General features: G+C 40.4%; 1 protein-coding gene across 2 annotated transcripts in view; it reads left to right on the top strand.

Moving 5' to 3' along the window:
• STX7 (syntaxin 7) overlaps nucleotides 1-1,618 on the top strand; it is a 42,678-nt gene extending 41,060 nt beyond the window's left edge. For both annotated transcript variants that reach the window (XM_073337342.1, XM_073337343.1), the window contains one exon: nucleotides 151-1,618. In XM_073337342.1, the coding sequence (XP_073193443.1) occupies nucleotides 151-243 (93 nt within the window). In that variant the 3' untranslated portion in view covers nucleotides 244-1,618. The remainder of the gene's footprint in view (nucleotides 1-150) is intronic.
• The last annotated feature ends 13,465 nt before the right edge of the window (nucleotides 1,619-15,083 follow it).

The raw sequence follows: 15,083 nt of genomic DNA, 5'->3' as shown, positions 1-15,083 counted from the left end.
CTGAACGACTTCTGCCTGTTAACCATTCACTGTCTTCATTGTCTTTTTTTAAGTACACTGCTCATTTAGATTGTGTAAATAGCAGAACCACAGAAGCAGTTGCTGAGTAGTTCTTAACGCTGCACAACAATTATATTTTTGTATTCACAGCGCAAGTCCCGAAAGAAAATGTGCATCATCATTCTTGTGCTTGTCATTGGAGCAGTGGTTCTTGGACTCATCATATGGGCATCTACGAGATAAAACTGTGGAAAGAGCATTATTTAAATTCTGCAAGAAAACTCCTACAATCACTTTTGTCTGCTTCTGAAGCTGTTCAGTAAATGATGGTTCTGTACTTTATCACTGTTGCTTTTTTTAAAAAAACAAACCTGCAAAATGACTGTTTGTACCACTAGTTGGTGTAACTTCCTTCCATTCTTGGATTTGAGAATGTTGTCTTGCCAGTATAGCCAATCAGTCAGCTTTATAAACTTAGTTTTCATGGTAAAGTTAATAAATAAACACTCCAAATATTTTGGGCTAATCAGAATTTTTGATAAAGTGAGGCATAATCTGCTTTGATATTTCTAAGTGTTGCCAAATGAAAACAGACTTTCCTGAACTTATTCTCATTGGGACAACACACTTATGGTCACAAATTATTTTTAAGCTGGTGAATAGGTCTTCCCACTCGCTGTCTCCTATGCATTATTCAAGATTATAACATAAAAGATCACGTTGATGTAAGAAAGCTATCCTTCACTATTGAAGCCTTTGGATTAGGTGTTCAGTTTCTGTTTGACTAGGAAATCTTTCATAGATTTCATTTGTCTTTATCTGGCAGTAGGTATCTGTGTGCCAGGCAAAGCCTATTTTATATGTAGAATGGATGGCAATAAATTATTAATATAGGCTTTTTGATTAAGCTCTTAAATTTAAAATGAGACTTTGGGCCATATTTTTAGTTGGTATTCGTGCACCTAATTTATGTATACAAATCTCATACTTTCATGCCTAAAATAAGTGTTGAAAATGATTATGCACAATGGAACATGTTTGACTGAACATCTGGGTCTAATTTTAGTTGTGGACTCTTAAGTATGATATTGGGAACAGTGGAAAATTTGTAGTTTCCTAATTGCACTTGAACTCCAGTGATCTGAACCTGCTGTTGTGGTACAAATACTTTGAACAGTACAGACCCCAGTTTGTAAAAAATGTATTTGTTTCTTACACAATCAGAGAGAAGGATTATATTTAAATGTGGTGTTCATGACTGATTAAGATCTCTATTTCCAAATGCCAATCAGCTGAACTGACTCAACTTGCTCAGAAGCTTGGCTTACAGCTTTCCAATTTTTTTCCTTTTTGTGCCATTTTGTACTGATCCATAATTAGAAAGGTAATCTATTTGCCTTTCTAATTGATATGATAGTGCACTAATCAAGAATATTGTGCAGATTAAAATGTCACTTAATCTGTATTTTATAAAGTTCTTGTACAGCAGTTTGATAGAGAATGCACTGTTTACATGACAAGATGAGATTTACTAATTGAGAACCATTTAACTGTAAGTATCTGTGGACTTAAAATTGTAACCATGAATCCAAAATAAAGATGTTGTTTTTAAAGTGAAGGTTTTTCAGAATGGTTTTTCTGTACCAACACACATCACTTACCAATAGATTAAAACTCATGTAAAGGGCGACACACTCAAATTGTAAGATGCAAATATGCAGTCTGATCCACACAAGGACTTTACATCTGTGTGTGGGCCTGTTGACGTAAATGGGAATCCATGTGTATAAGTTCAGATTGCAGGGTCAAGACCCAGCCTTGGATAATGGAAATTAATGTCTTTCTGAAGGCTGGCTGTTCAGGAGGATATATTTATTACCAGTTCTTCGTAATTTTTAATATATAGGATAGGAGCCCAGAATTACAGGAGGGGCACCTATAGATGTGTGTTAAATTTTGGAAGAAATACGCTTTAATTTCCAGTTCTTAGTGCTGAAGTATTTGAGTTTCAAACACTGCAGGGGTATGTTCTTTTATTTAAAATCTGTGGCTTTTTTTTTTTTTTGGTTGTGGGGGCGCGGCGATTGGAATCTCTTCAATTGCAGGAACATGGTCTGTTGGTTTTAGAATTTTTTATAAAAGCTTTTCTAAAAAAATGTGGGCCAATTTCTTTGTCCATTCTCAATCTTGGTTAGAATTGAGTATGGTGACCTAAAAGTGACTCTCTAACAATGTCACTGTGGGGTTGTCACACATTTACTTGGATACAGCAAGTAAAACCAACAAAAATACTTGTGATTCCCTAAATCTCAGAACTGTAAATACAAATTTAGGATCTGAAAATAGCTTTCTTCTTTCCCCTCCATCTTGTGACTCACCCCTTCACCCACCACTCCCTGCTATTGAAAATTCTACAGGCACATACTGCCATCAGTTACACCTGTCCAAACTCATTGACTTCAAAGGGAGCTGTGTGGGCGTAACTGAGGGCAGAACTTGGACTTGCAGTTGGAGTTTAGTTGATAATTATGTTGCTGCACAAGCTAAAACTAGATACAGTTTGCTCTTTTAATTTGGATACCATAGAAATTGGCATGGTATAAGCAGCTAAATCACACTTCAAATATTTAAGCACATACTTAACTTTAAGCACATGAGTAGTTCCACTGGATTACTCATGCTTAGAGGTAAGCATATGTGTTAATGTTTGTAAGCTTCAGGCTCTAGATAATTTGCTCTCAGATTCATAGAGTATAGGGCCAGAAGAGGCCATTGTGGTCACCTCTCCTATAGACTTTAAGATCAGAAAGGATCAGCATGATTATCTAATCTGACCTCCTGCACCTCGCAGGCCACAGACTCTCAGCCTCCCACTCCTGCAATTGACCCATAACCTCTTGCTGAGTTATTGAACTCCTCAATTCATGGTTTAAAGACTTCAAGTTACATAGAATTCACCATTTACACTAGTTTAAACCTGCAAGTGCTCTGTTCCCCATGCTGCAGAGGAAGGCAAAAACAAAAAAAAACCCAACAACCCCGTATCCCTGCCAATTTGACCGTGGGGAAATTCCTTCCTGCCCCCCAAATATGGTGATCAAGCCATATGACTTCCCAAATTAATTTTGTTTCAAGTCCAATAGCAATGGTTGAACTAGAGCATATCTTTTAGAAAAACGTCCAGTCATGATTGAAAAATTTCCAGTGATGGAGAATCCACTAAAATCCATGGTATATTGTTCCGGTGGTTAATTACCCTTACTGCTTTTAAAAAGAGAAGTGTGCTTAACTTGTAGTCTGTATTTGTCTAGTTTCAACTGCCACCCATGGGATCTTGTTTATACCTGTGTCTGCTAGATTGAAGAGCCTTCTGTCACATTTCTGTTCCCTGTGTGGGTACTTTAAACCTTGCATGCCATCTAACTCTCATTTGCAGGAGTTAGCTGTAAGCAGACGGCATTCTGAATGCTTGCACTGGGCAGATCTGATGAATCGCACAGCGCCATTTTTACATAGTTACTTTTCATAGTATAACTTAGATACTAAATTTTATTTTGTGCATACTGTAATCATAGTGTCTGCGTTACTTGCATTCTCCTGCTCCTAGGAAAGGGTTGAGGGAGATGTTTCCTTTTCTCTCCTTAGGTACTAGGAAAGGGAGTGAGCAAAGGATCTTGTTCCCCATTGCACAAGTGATAAAGGAGGGGGAAGCAGGAAGGATTCCTCCTTTCCCTCTACTCATAGTAGTGGGGATGAGTTGTCCGAAACCATGTAGTGCAAGCCTTTGATCAGGGCACAGTCACTTTGTGGTTGGAGTAGATCAGACAGGGTGAGCTGCCCACCAGATTCAGCCAAACTGCACTCTCTTGGGAGGTGGAGTAGGCTACTCAACCCCCCTAAACTGAATATAAAAACCTAGCCCGACTGGACAAGTGCCTGATTGCAGATTAGCTCAGACAGGGCCTTCAGCCTGACAAAACCAAGGGGGCATAGGGAGGAGGAGGATGGTGTGGGTTTTTTTTGGTTTTTTTTTTTTTTAAAGCAATTCAGTGATGGAAGGCACACAATTTAGGTGTCTGTCAGCAATTACTTTAAACAACAAATTCTAATGGAGCTACTTTTCCTAATCTTTTTCCCAGTATAGACATAGCCCCCCCTACACACACGCGTGCTCTCTCTCTCTCAAAATGTAATCCCCAAGTATTGAAAGAAAGCTTAGGTTCTTAATAGATAATCAGACAAAACATCTGGATAGTCTCATATAGATCCTAAGTGTCTTCTAGAACACAGACATTCACTGTTCTGCATTATCCATCAACATGTCAGAGTAGCAAGGCCAAAAAAAAGGCAATCAAAGCATATTTCAGTTTCACTGATGAGACCTTGTAAGAATAGTTCCTTTGTAGTTATCTTAACCACACACCAGGAGAGCTTCTTTTCTTTCCTGCTTTTTCAAAAGGGGTGAAAATCACAACACCAGAGGTTTTTGTGAGGTTTTTTTTCTTCTTGGAAATTGTTCTTTGTATTATACAGTATCTGCAAACTAACTTATTATCCAACAGCCTGTTCTGGCAGGCCCCCTTACTGTGTGCATAAAATCAGCAAATATATTGGAATGTCACTGTTTGAGAAACTAAGGGGTTGGCTGGAAGTTGGCTATCAAATTAATTGTTTTTTTTTAAGCATTTTAAACTGTTTTTAGTCCAGGGGGTGGGGTGGGAGGGTAGTGATCTAAAAGTGAAAATACAGTTGGTTATCAGATTTATATCCCCAGCTGCTAATGGCATTGGAAATAGCAATGTTCTAGAGCTGTTCTGAAGTGTGCTAGAGAACAAGTTCTGTGTTCTGGAGTCACTTTATTTAGCATTTTCATTAAAACGCTTTTGGGGCTTGCAAGCATTAACTGTTAATGAGAGGGGAGTGTGTGGGTATAGACATGAACCCATACAGTACGAGCCTTATTTCTCACTTGCACATTTATATTCTGATAGTATCCACAATGTGCCTGGTGCAGTGCAAACAAAGGCAGGCACAGTGCCGCCTCAGTGAGCTTGAAATTGAATCTTAATATCTGTCACTTAAAGTGTAACACCTTGTCTCCATGGGGAAATTGACCAATATAGCTATTACAGAATATGTAATTACTCCAGAGTTAGTGAGTTTTATTCTGAAATAGAATGCCCACACAGGGAGCTCTTCTGGAAGAGCTATTGCAGAATAGCTTAATTATCAATAGCTATGCCACTCAATTTCCTTGAAAACAATGCCCAAGACATACCACAAAAGCAAACCGTGCCTTAGAAACTGCAACCGTTTTCAGAGTGTAAGCATGCAAATAATTAAGTTTTCTTCTTTACTTTCTTTTCATTGAAGATGAGTAGGTCATACTTTTATTCAAACATCGTAAGTGTACAAAAGCTGTAACTAGAGATGTCCATAACTGTAACAAAATTCCGACTTAAAAGGTGGAGAGGAACATGTAATGTCTTCAAATAGGTCATCATAAAAGGACCAAATTTTGTCATAGGTTTTCTTCTTTATACCATTCGTTAGAAGCTTGTCCATTAGTGAGGTGCTGTCTATTTGTGTCCATTTCAGGGTGTACAGAGTCACTCCTTTGGTGCTTTCCCATCTTGCAATACTATTTCTAGCTGCTGTTAAAATAATGTGAAGGTGCTGGGGTTGGAAATGCAGCAAGATGTGTTCTGATCTCCATATGCAAGGGTGCAATGTTTTGCATAGGGGACAGTAGAGTGATGGTGACTGTCAGTCATATATAATATATAAAACTTGCCTCTGTGCAAAAATTCAGCAGAGGAAGCAATTTGTGTGGGAGAGGTTGGAATCTCTGATAAAATCAGGGAATCTGTCTAGCGTCAAAGGCTTGTTAGTGCAAGAAAGTATTACACATTTGCCTTTTTTTTTCTTAATTCACATATTGCTTTAACCTATCTTTGCAGGTGGAAAAAACAAGGCAATTCAATTTTGAAAATGGCCAGCAGCATTTTATTTTTCTTTACTCCATCGTTTCTCCACTCAAACCATAGTGATTTACAGTCATGGTTTTCCCTCATTTCATCCAAACCCTGGTGGTATTCGATAAGGAGTGTAACAAGTGGTTTTATAAGTGCCTCAAGAATAATTGCATTGCTGTGATTTAGCTATTTGGCTATTCTGGTGTGTCATTCTCTCATTTTGACCAGTATTTCCATTCCAAAGAATTCCCAACCAACTGTACATGGAAGCCCTGTCAGGACTTGCCCATGATTGAGCAGAAGAAGAGGTGGAAAGCATTCTCTTCTCTGATTTCAGAGCCTGGTCAGTTGCTCAGTCCACAAAAAAGGATAGTTACTCCAGCCCTAAAGTCACTGTAACTCTTGCCTACTAAGTGGTCCTAAATGAGAATACTGGGAGAGACTGAATGTCCTGGAGTTGGGGTGCAGGGAAGTAAACAGCTGATTAGCTTGAGCTGCTGCCTAGCTCTAAAATGTGCAAGCCAGCAAAGTATTATTGAAATAGTTTTCATAGGAGACTGAGGTTTCCTCTGTATCTGTTGCCTCCCAGGGCTTTTGCAACTCCCAATGCCAAGGATATCTTGAGATGGGTTGGGCCCTTAAGAGTTTCTTCTTAATCATTTTCCAATATTTTTCCTCTCTTTGATGTCTATATGACTATGTGACAGGAATTGCTTCCCATACAGTGTTTTAGCGTCTCTTAAAATTCCAGCTTCAGCCAAAGATGAAACTTGTTTTAACTAGCTTGGGAATTTTGTGTTTATACATCTTTAGGGTTTAACAGATTTTTTTAAATTGGCCTCTTTAATCTCAGTTCAGTCTGTAAGTGGAGTGTTATGTATTGGAGGGAAGAGCGATCTGGGGAATTCGTATGAATTTGGTTTGTAAAACACTCTGGAGGTTCTCCCCCGTCTCCAGATAAAACGGAGTATTAATACCTGAATAGAAACTAGGCCTCAATACTTTCTTCTCTTCCACCGCCCCACCCCTCCCCCCAACTTTTATAATAACTCTAGTTGATTTAAAGGAGCTTGAAAGATTCAAGCAGAACATATTTCATAAGGAAAAAGCTAGTGGATTAATTTTGTGATTCACCTACTTACAAACCCAGCTTTAGATAAAAATGTTCAAATAATATTTTTTAACCATATGCCTAAACCAGGAGGGCTCTTAAACCCCAGAAATATTCAATAAAGACCACAAGACTAAATGAAAGAGGACAATTATTTGGGGAGGAGATGACGCGGGGGAAGGAGGAAGCAATCTTCTAGCAGTTTCTACTTTAAAGAAAAGTGGAAACAAACAAAAAGTGTCTAGAAACTGCATGTGGCTCCAGAAGCTTCTGTATAACACTAAGGGATGTTGATTACTGCACAAAACAGTGACTGACTGTTGTCCATTAGAGGTGAGTCAAATGTTGAAAATTGCCCTTTCTGGATGGTCTCAAAAGGCCACCCTTTTCTGCAGCCAGAAAATATACTTGCGGTTTTATTTTTATGGTTCGGGGAGGAAAACTACAATAGCATTTCTGCATATTGTATTTCATGTATATCTGAAAAGGCTTTAGTTTTCTGGTGTAATCATTTCTGTTATGATCACAGAAGAGGGCTCAGTTCCCTGAACTCTTCCTGACTTCTCTCTTGCTTATGTCCTTGCTGTATGACAGACATACCTTCTAACTGAAAAGATTAAAATGTTATAAGGACTTAAATAGTGCTGGGGGCATGTGGCAGTATTAAGAGGACTGCGCTAATGACAACCATTTCAACTCCAAGAAACCAATTTATTTCAGAATCTGATTACCCAGTGAATGAACATAAGGCAAAATATATTGGTCCCAAAATTTATTCACTTAACCTAACCAAATTACATAAAAAAAAAAAATCATGGACCCCTTATTTATTTGTTAAGCTCGGACAGCATCCTTGGTGTGGCACAAAATACAGAAGTAATGGTTTGTACTCCTTTATTTTTGTTTGTTTCCTAATCACCTTTCTTATATCTCCCTCTTGGCCCTCCAGTTCTGCCTCTGTCTCTCTTTCCACAAGCGATTGTCAGATGGGTTTGATGAAGGAAATTGACTGAACCTGTTCCTGTCCTGTGCTTTCCTTGTGTTATTGCAACAGTGTAAAAATTGTGATTACAATCCTAGTAGCACTCTGCTATGACTGCCTAGAAGGGTAGGGCAAATCAACTTCACATGGTGCCATAGCAGTCTGCTGGCCCCTGAAGGTTTACTTTAGGGTACAGATGAGAGATTTTTCTTCCCCAACAAAATGTCCTAAGATGAATTCACCACTTAGTCACAAAGGGTCTAATTAGTGGAAGTAAAAGAACAGCATTATCAAACACCATTGGCTAGAAAATATTGTTTAATTCCTGAATAGGGTTCTGGAAAATAATTCCAAGTTGAGAATGCAAATTCATAGAGAAGTTTTCAACATAGCTATTTCAAGAGTCACTCTGTTTATCCAGAATTTAACTCTTCTCTGTGAATTTGTACTAGGGAATAACTTCATACTGTTCTGAACAGTACTATAAGAGCTTGCAAGTTGTCAAAGTACTAATTTGCTCTTAATAGATGCTGGAGTGTATGCTGTGAGCAATGGAATAAAATAGACAAACTAACTGGGTGAAGCAAAGATATGAACCAGTCTGGGTTGGTGTGCAGGTGTCATGGCAGTACACTGCCACTTATCTAAAGCTGCAGCCCAAAAACACCACTTCTGCCAAGGTGGGGGAAAATCTCCTCTACTGAAACAGTTGAAGTACCAGTGCCCAACTTCAGCAACCAACTGGTATCAGCTCTGGAGTGTGGGGGAGGGCAAGGAATCCATCTAGTCCATATCTAGGCCTTCTTTTTTCTCAGGGAGAGCTGGACACCAAATGGTCAGTCTGTTTCAGACCCTTTCATCAGACCCTTTCATCCTCCAGGAAAGCACCTTGTCCTGCTTGCTGACTCTGGTCCCCAGGCCTTTGAATCAAACACTCTCTAGTGATGTGTGTTCCCCGGGATAGGGCAGCCACCTCCAAGGCTTGCCTTTCTCCCTTCCTGATTAATAAATGCAGCTGGGTGGACCTTCCTCCAGGACTGACACTTCTGGTAGGTGTTGTAGGACAAGGCAGATGTAAGTCCATGGGTGAAATCCTGGTCCCACTGAAATCAGTGGCAAAACTCTCATTGCCTTCAATGGGGCCAAGAATTTACCCTCCTGTCTCTGTTTTGTTGCCAAAAGCCAGTTTTTGCCAACAAAGCTTGCCACTGTAGACAAGCCCTAAGCCGCTACCTTCTCCTGCACTGGCCCAGTGTAGGGTCTGTGCACCCCACTGCAACTGGTTTCTAAATGCTGTAGCTAGGCTGACTCTCTCATTTCTCTCATGCTGTGACAGATTCTGCTCTGTCCACCGTGTACTGCATGAACTACTTTTCTTACAGAGTCTGTTGTCTCCAAGATACTTCACAAGCTATATTATCACACATGGCCAATGAAATGCAGCCTCTCTGGACTGTAAACAGGCTTGGAAGGATTAGATTTTTATCTGTAAATGTTGATAAATGTAATTTCCCCCCATGCACACAAACAAATCAACAAAAAAAATTCCATGAGTGATTATCTAAATTTACAGACAGGCCAAGTTTAAAAAAAAAAAAAGTATTCATTTGAATTAGGGATATTTACTTTGTATATTTTGACATGTGATGTTGACAATTCATGTTTCAATAGTTTAAAGCTTTAACTTTTGGAATCTCAACATCTATCGTCATTAAATCATCTCCCCCCCCCATTTCCCATAACTGAGAATATATATCAATAAAAAAAATCTTTAAAAATCTTTAATAATAAACATCAATATTACTTGTATGCAGTGGTGGTGTAGCTGCGTCAGGATAAATGCGAGACAAGGTGGGTGAGGGATTATCTTTTATTGGACCAACTTCTGTTGGTGAGAGAGACAAACTTTCAAGCCACACAGAGCTCTTTTACTGGATCAGCTGAAGAGCTCTGTGTAAGCCCGAAAACTTTTCTCTCTCTCCAACAGAAGTCGGTCCAATTAAAAAATGTTTTCTCAGCCACCTTGTCTCAATATTATCTGTGAAAATTATCAAAAAAATCAAATCCAACTCTGCCAAGCCTGGGCATAAGCTAAAGAAGTGAAAACATTACACAGGAATGAGAGAAGCAGACACTTTGGTCTAGGACAATGGAAAGCCCTTTTGAAAAATGTTCATACAGTTTTTAGGGATTTTTTTTTTCCAGTGGATAGAGGCCCACTTACACATGCCCACTCTCTTTTGCATTTTCATGCCTACATCTGCATGCACAATGGATATTTTGAAATTGAAATACCTGTTTGCATGTGCAGTTGTAGTGACTGTGCGTGCAGCTGAACGTGCATTTTTTGGAGTGCCTCCCTGAAGCTTCTGGCTGTGTAAAGGGAGCATTTCACTACTGTGCCCACAAGGGCCAGGGGGAAGATACCAGCGAAAGGAGGACGCTCAGGCCTAAGAATAGTAAACTACGCTTTATTGAAGGAAGGAAGAACTTACGCTCCAATCTGTGTGGGGAGCCCCTAGGCAGCGTAGAGGGGCTGCAGGGGACTCTGGCCATTCGGGACACCTGACCAGGCAGGACTCCGCCGGGGGGAGTCCCCTGCAGTGCTATATTCTCCGCGCGTATCTCGGGGTTACATGGGGTCACAGCTGGTTACATTCTTATATGTATGATTTATGCTTATTACATAAACTGACTTATTTACAGGCAAAAATATGCTGAGCTATGCTACAATATCTTTTGGCAAGGTCTGTTGGACAAAGTTTGTTGAAACTGCCTGCATCCTCCGCTTACATCCAGTCATGTACTCAGTCCACCACTTAGCTCCTCGCCAATCTTCCGCAACCTTGCTCCTACAACTACTTTTGTAGGGTGCAGATTCTTTCCACTACAAGGAGGGCCTGCTCCACTGGCAGGTGCACAAAGGGAAGGGGATGGGAACCATATGCCTTCTGTGTGTATCTCTCTCTCTCTCTTTCTCATTTTTGCAGTGTTGGGGATTGGGAGATACAAGTTCCCATACTGCCCTAAGCAAGGACTGTCCCCACACTCGATCCTCATGTAAGAGAGCAGGAGTGGAGAGGCTCCTAGTTTCATTTGCCTCAGTCCCCATTACCAATCATGTAGGGACCATGCAGACTCTGACCTGAAGCCATAACTTCTTGATACGCATTTTTTAAAGTAAATATCCTCTTGGAAAATAAATATTCAATCTTTATTTTTTATTTGTTGGCTTCTTATATAAAAGAACTGCAGGCCCTGGCACTTCTAAGTCAGAACCACCTCTTCCCAGAACAGAATTTTCTCCACAACTTTGCAGTATTTTGGCAAAATGAGATATCTCTGTTAATATTATGACTAATATATGAAGAATTTAAAGCCTTGGTTACAACAGCAGCCAGCAAAATAGTCAATTTCCTCTGTATGATCTTTTCTTCCCCCTGCAATTCTCTGTGGTTAGTCATCTGATGGGTTATACAATGGACATGGACCTAAATCAACTCACATCTCCACCACAAAGTATTAAATACGGGCTCAACTCAGCACTCCCTACAAATATAAGTATCCCCAGATGGATTTCAATAGGCATATGCACTGTCGTAGCTGTGTCAGTCCCAGGATATTCGAGACACAAAGTGGGTGAGGTAATATCTCTTATTTTACCAACTTCTGGGGGTGAAAGATACAAGCTTTTGAGCCACACAACAGAGCTCCCTTCAGGTCAGACCTGAAGTTGGTCCAATAAAAGATATTTCCTTACGCACCTTATCTCTTCAATAGGTATAGTCACATAGGGAAGGATACCTGTGTGAGGGTTGCAAGATTCTACTCAACAGTTAAACCAGAAAATCTGTCCTTGCTGAAAAATGAAATAGCATGTATTCATGCTTTGGACTGATATTGTGTGCCTACAAGCAATCATTTTTTTTAGTTTTGCTGGGAAGATTCTGGCTTTGGCTGAGCCCTGACTGAAAAATATTTGTGCTTGTGAACATTAAAGATGTGCAACTGCCTCCTCAGTGCTCTTATCGCAACATTAAACAGCTGCTTTTCTTCTGATTTTAGCAAAATGTTGTCACATCCCTGGTCAAGCTCCTCCTGTTGGACAGGCACCAGGCTGCTCTGTTTGGACTTATGCTCGGTCCACGTACTTTTGGTTTTTTGTTTTGGTTGGGTTTTTTTAACAGCTCCCCTGCACCTCAGTGGGCTCCAGGCACTGTTGTTGGCTTTTCTGACATAATTCTTGGGCACAGATTCTGCCCCGTGTCCCTTTTTGGAAGTGGGACCCCTCAATCCCAAGACCAGTGCTGAGCCTCCTAAAAGCTTAAACATACCCTTTCCCAGAGCCCCAGTCTTGTGGGCACTCTGGTTTATAGTTTATCCCTTCAAGGACACATGATAATTGAAGTAAATAGACAAAGACTTTGCAAATAGATTTCTAAAACAATCACTTTTTACTTTATAAAGCATGAGATATATAGATCCATGCAAAATGAACATGTGTACCCATTTCCCTTCCTCCGTTTCCTGCAGCCAAATGTCCTTCAGCCCAGATAGTCCAGCATTCAGAAAGTTCCTTCTCCCTCAGGAAATATGCCCCTTTTTATTCCTCCCCCAAACTTCTCAGCCTCTGTGGGTTTAAAGGGCTGTATGAACACCAGTTCCTTTGTTCCCCTCTTGGGGATTTTCCACTTTTCCTCTACAGATGAACAGAGATCCAGTTTCACAGAGGCTGCAGCCTTCTTATTGTTCCGTCAGAGCCCAGCCTATTGACTTGTTGATAGTCTGTAATGACTCTCTTTCAAAGATAAACACTCAGTAGCCCCTCCCTGCTCTTAGCACAAGGAGTCTCTGTGGAAAAGAGAGGGGTAAACTGAGTCACTCATCTTTTTCATAAAATTTAGAATTTTCTCCTATTCTCCACAAATGTCTAAATTTTGTTGTTTAGATTTTTGATTAATTTTCCTGATAGTGTTTCACATCATTCCCTGCATAGCATCTCTATTAATATTCTTGCTACAGGACCTCAAAATATTATATAGATTCTTAAAATAGTGTATACAAATTTGTCAGTACATTTATCAAAATTGTAGCATAAAATATTAAGAATAAAAACATATCACCAATATTTGTGTTAGGTTCTTCTGTGCCACCCTAGATGAGATTGGAGCCCTCTCTCAATCACATGATGAGAACAGTCCCTGTGCTGAGGAGCTTACAGTCTAAACAAACAAAACAGATAAAGGGTAGGAGGGGAGAGAGAGAAAGGGACTTGGCTATGGTCACATGGCAGGTGAGGGCAGAGCTGGTAGCAGAATGCAAGTCTCCTGCCTCCTTAGTCAGTGCCCTACCCCCTGTACTACAGTGCCTTCCTGCTAGGAAAATATAATCTAAAGCGAAGTGTAAATTGACAATTTTTGTACTGATAAACATGTTTTGTAACGATGAAGTTGATATACCAACTTGCATTCAGCTTTCAATTAAGGATTCTGAATTAAATATTGAAGTCTTCATATCATTCACAGATTTAACGGCCAGAAGGGACTATGAGAGCAATAGATTACCACCCATTAATTCCTGCATCTAGCACACAACTTCTGACTGAACTAGTTTTGAACTGTATCGCCTCAGTTTCCAGCCATTGGATTTTGTTATGTTTTTACTAGAGTAAAGAGCACTGTACTATCAGAAATTTTCTTCCCTTGTAGGTATTTACAGCCTATGATCAACTCATCTCTTAGACCTTTTACTGGCAAAATAGATTGAGCTTCCTTAGCCTCTCATGGTAGTTTCTTTAGTCTCTTAGTATAAGAGTTTTACAGAATTTGAATAATTCTTGTAGCTCTCTTCTGAACTTTTTTCAATATCCTTTCTAAAGTATGGACACAGTGCTCCAGTAATGGTCTCACTCATAATGCCTTCAGCCTTATACACATTAGTAATACGGTCACCACCTCCCTGCTTCTACTTTATTTTCCTGTGTTGCTACATCCAAAGATTGTGTTGACTCTCTTTGCTGCCACCTTACCCAGGGAGCTCATGTTTAGTTGGTTATCTGTCACAATCCCTAAGTCCCTTTTTGAGTCACTGCTTTCCAGGTTGCAGTCCCTATCTTCCTACATTCTTTTTCCTTTAGATGTATGACCTCATGTTTAGCTATGTTAAAATGCATGTAGTTCAGATGAGCCCAGTTTACCAGTCCTGAAGTTAGAGATGTTATTTATGTCAGTCAATGTCAACAGGTAGTCACTTTTTTATTTAATTTTAGGGATTTTAACTTGTTTGACTGTTTTCTTCTTTTGCCTTATTTTTACCGTTTTAATAGTCATGCTTAGCATTTTAATCATCCACATGCTAATGAAACCTCTCTGCATAGGCGCCGACTTCCCCTCTTTTCCGTGGGTGCTCGACCCCTCCACCCCCACTCCACCCCTTCCATGAGGCCCTGCTTCTTCCCCCCTTTCCCTGCCCCTATTCCAACTCCTTCCACAACTCCCTGGCCCTGCCTCTTCCCCGCCTCCTCCCCTGAGCATGCCATGTTCCAGCTCCTCCCCTGCGCCCCCCCAGAGCTTGCTAACGCCTCCAAACAGCTGTTTGGCAGTGGCTGGGTGGGAAACGTTGGGAGGTAGGCAGATGAGCGGGGACGCGGCACGCTCATGGGGGGAGGAGAAGGTGGGGAGGAGGGGAGTTTGGCTGCCGGTGGGTGCAGAGCACCCACTAATTTTTCCCCATGGGTGCTCTAGCCCCAGAGCACCCATAGAGTCAGCACCTATGCCTCTCCACAGTTCCAGCTGTCTGAGGCCAGTAACTAATATGTCCCCATTTTACAAATGGGGAAACTGACATAAGAAGGGTAAGTGAGTTCCCTGGCTTCACAGAAGGGCTCAGTGTCAGATCCAGAATCTGTAATGGATGCAGATTACTAGACACCCCCAGCCACTCACTCATTTTCTTTCTATCTTATCTGTTGATGTTCAAACACCCTATTTTCCTTCTTGCATTGATAGGTTTGCCG

This window comes from Lepidochelys kempii, chromosome 3, assembly GCF_965140285.1.
Source record: "Lepidochelys kempii isolate rLepKem1 chromosome 3, rLepKem1.hap1, whole genome shotgun sequence".
Classification (NCBI taxonomy): Eukaryota; Metazoa; Chordata; order Testudines; family Cheloniidae; genus Lepidochelys; species Lepidochelys kempii.
This window is presented reverse-complemented; position numbering and strand designations above follow the sequence as displayed.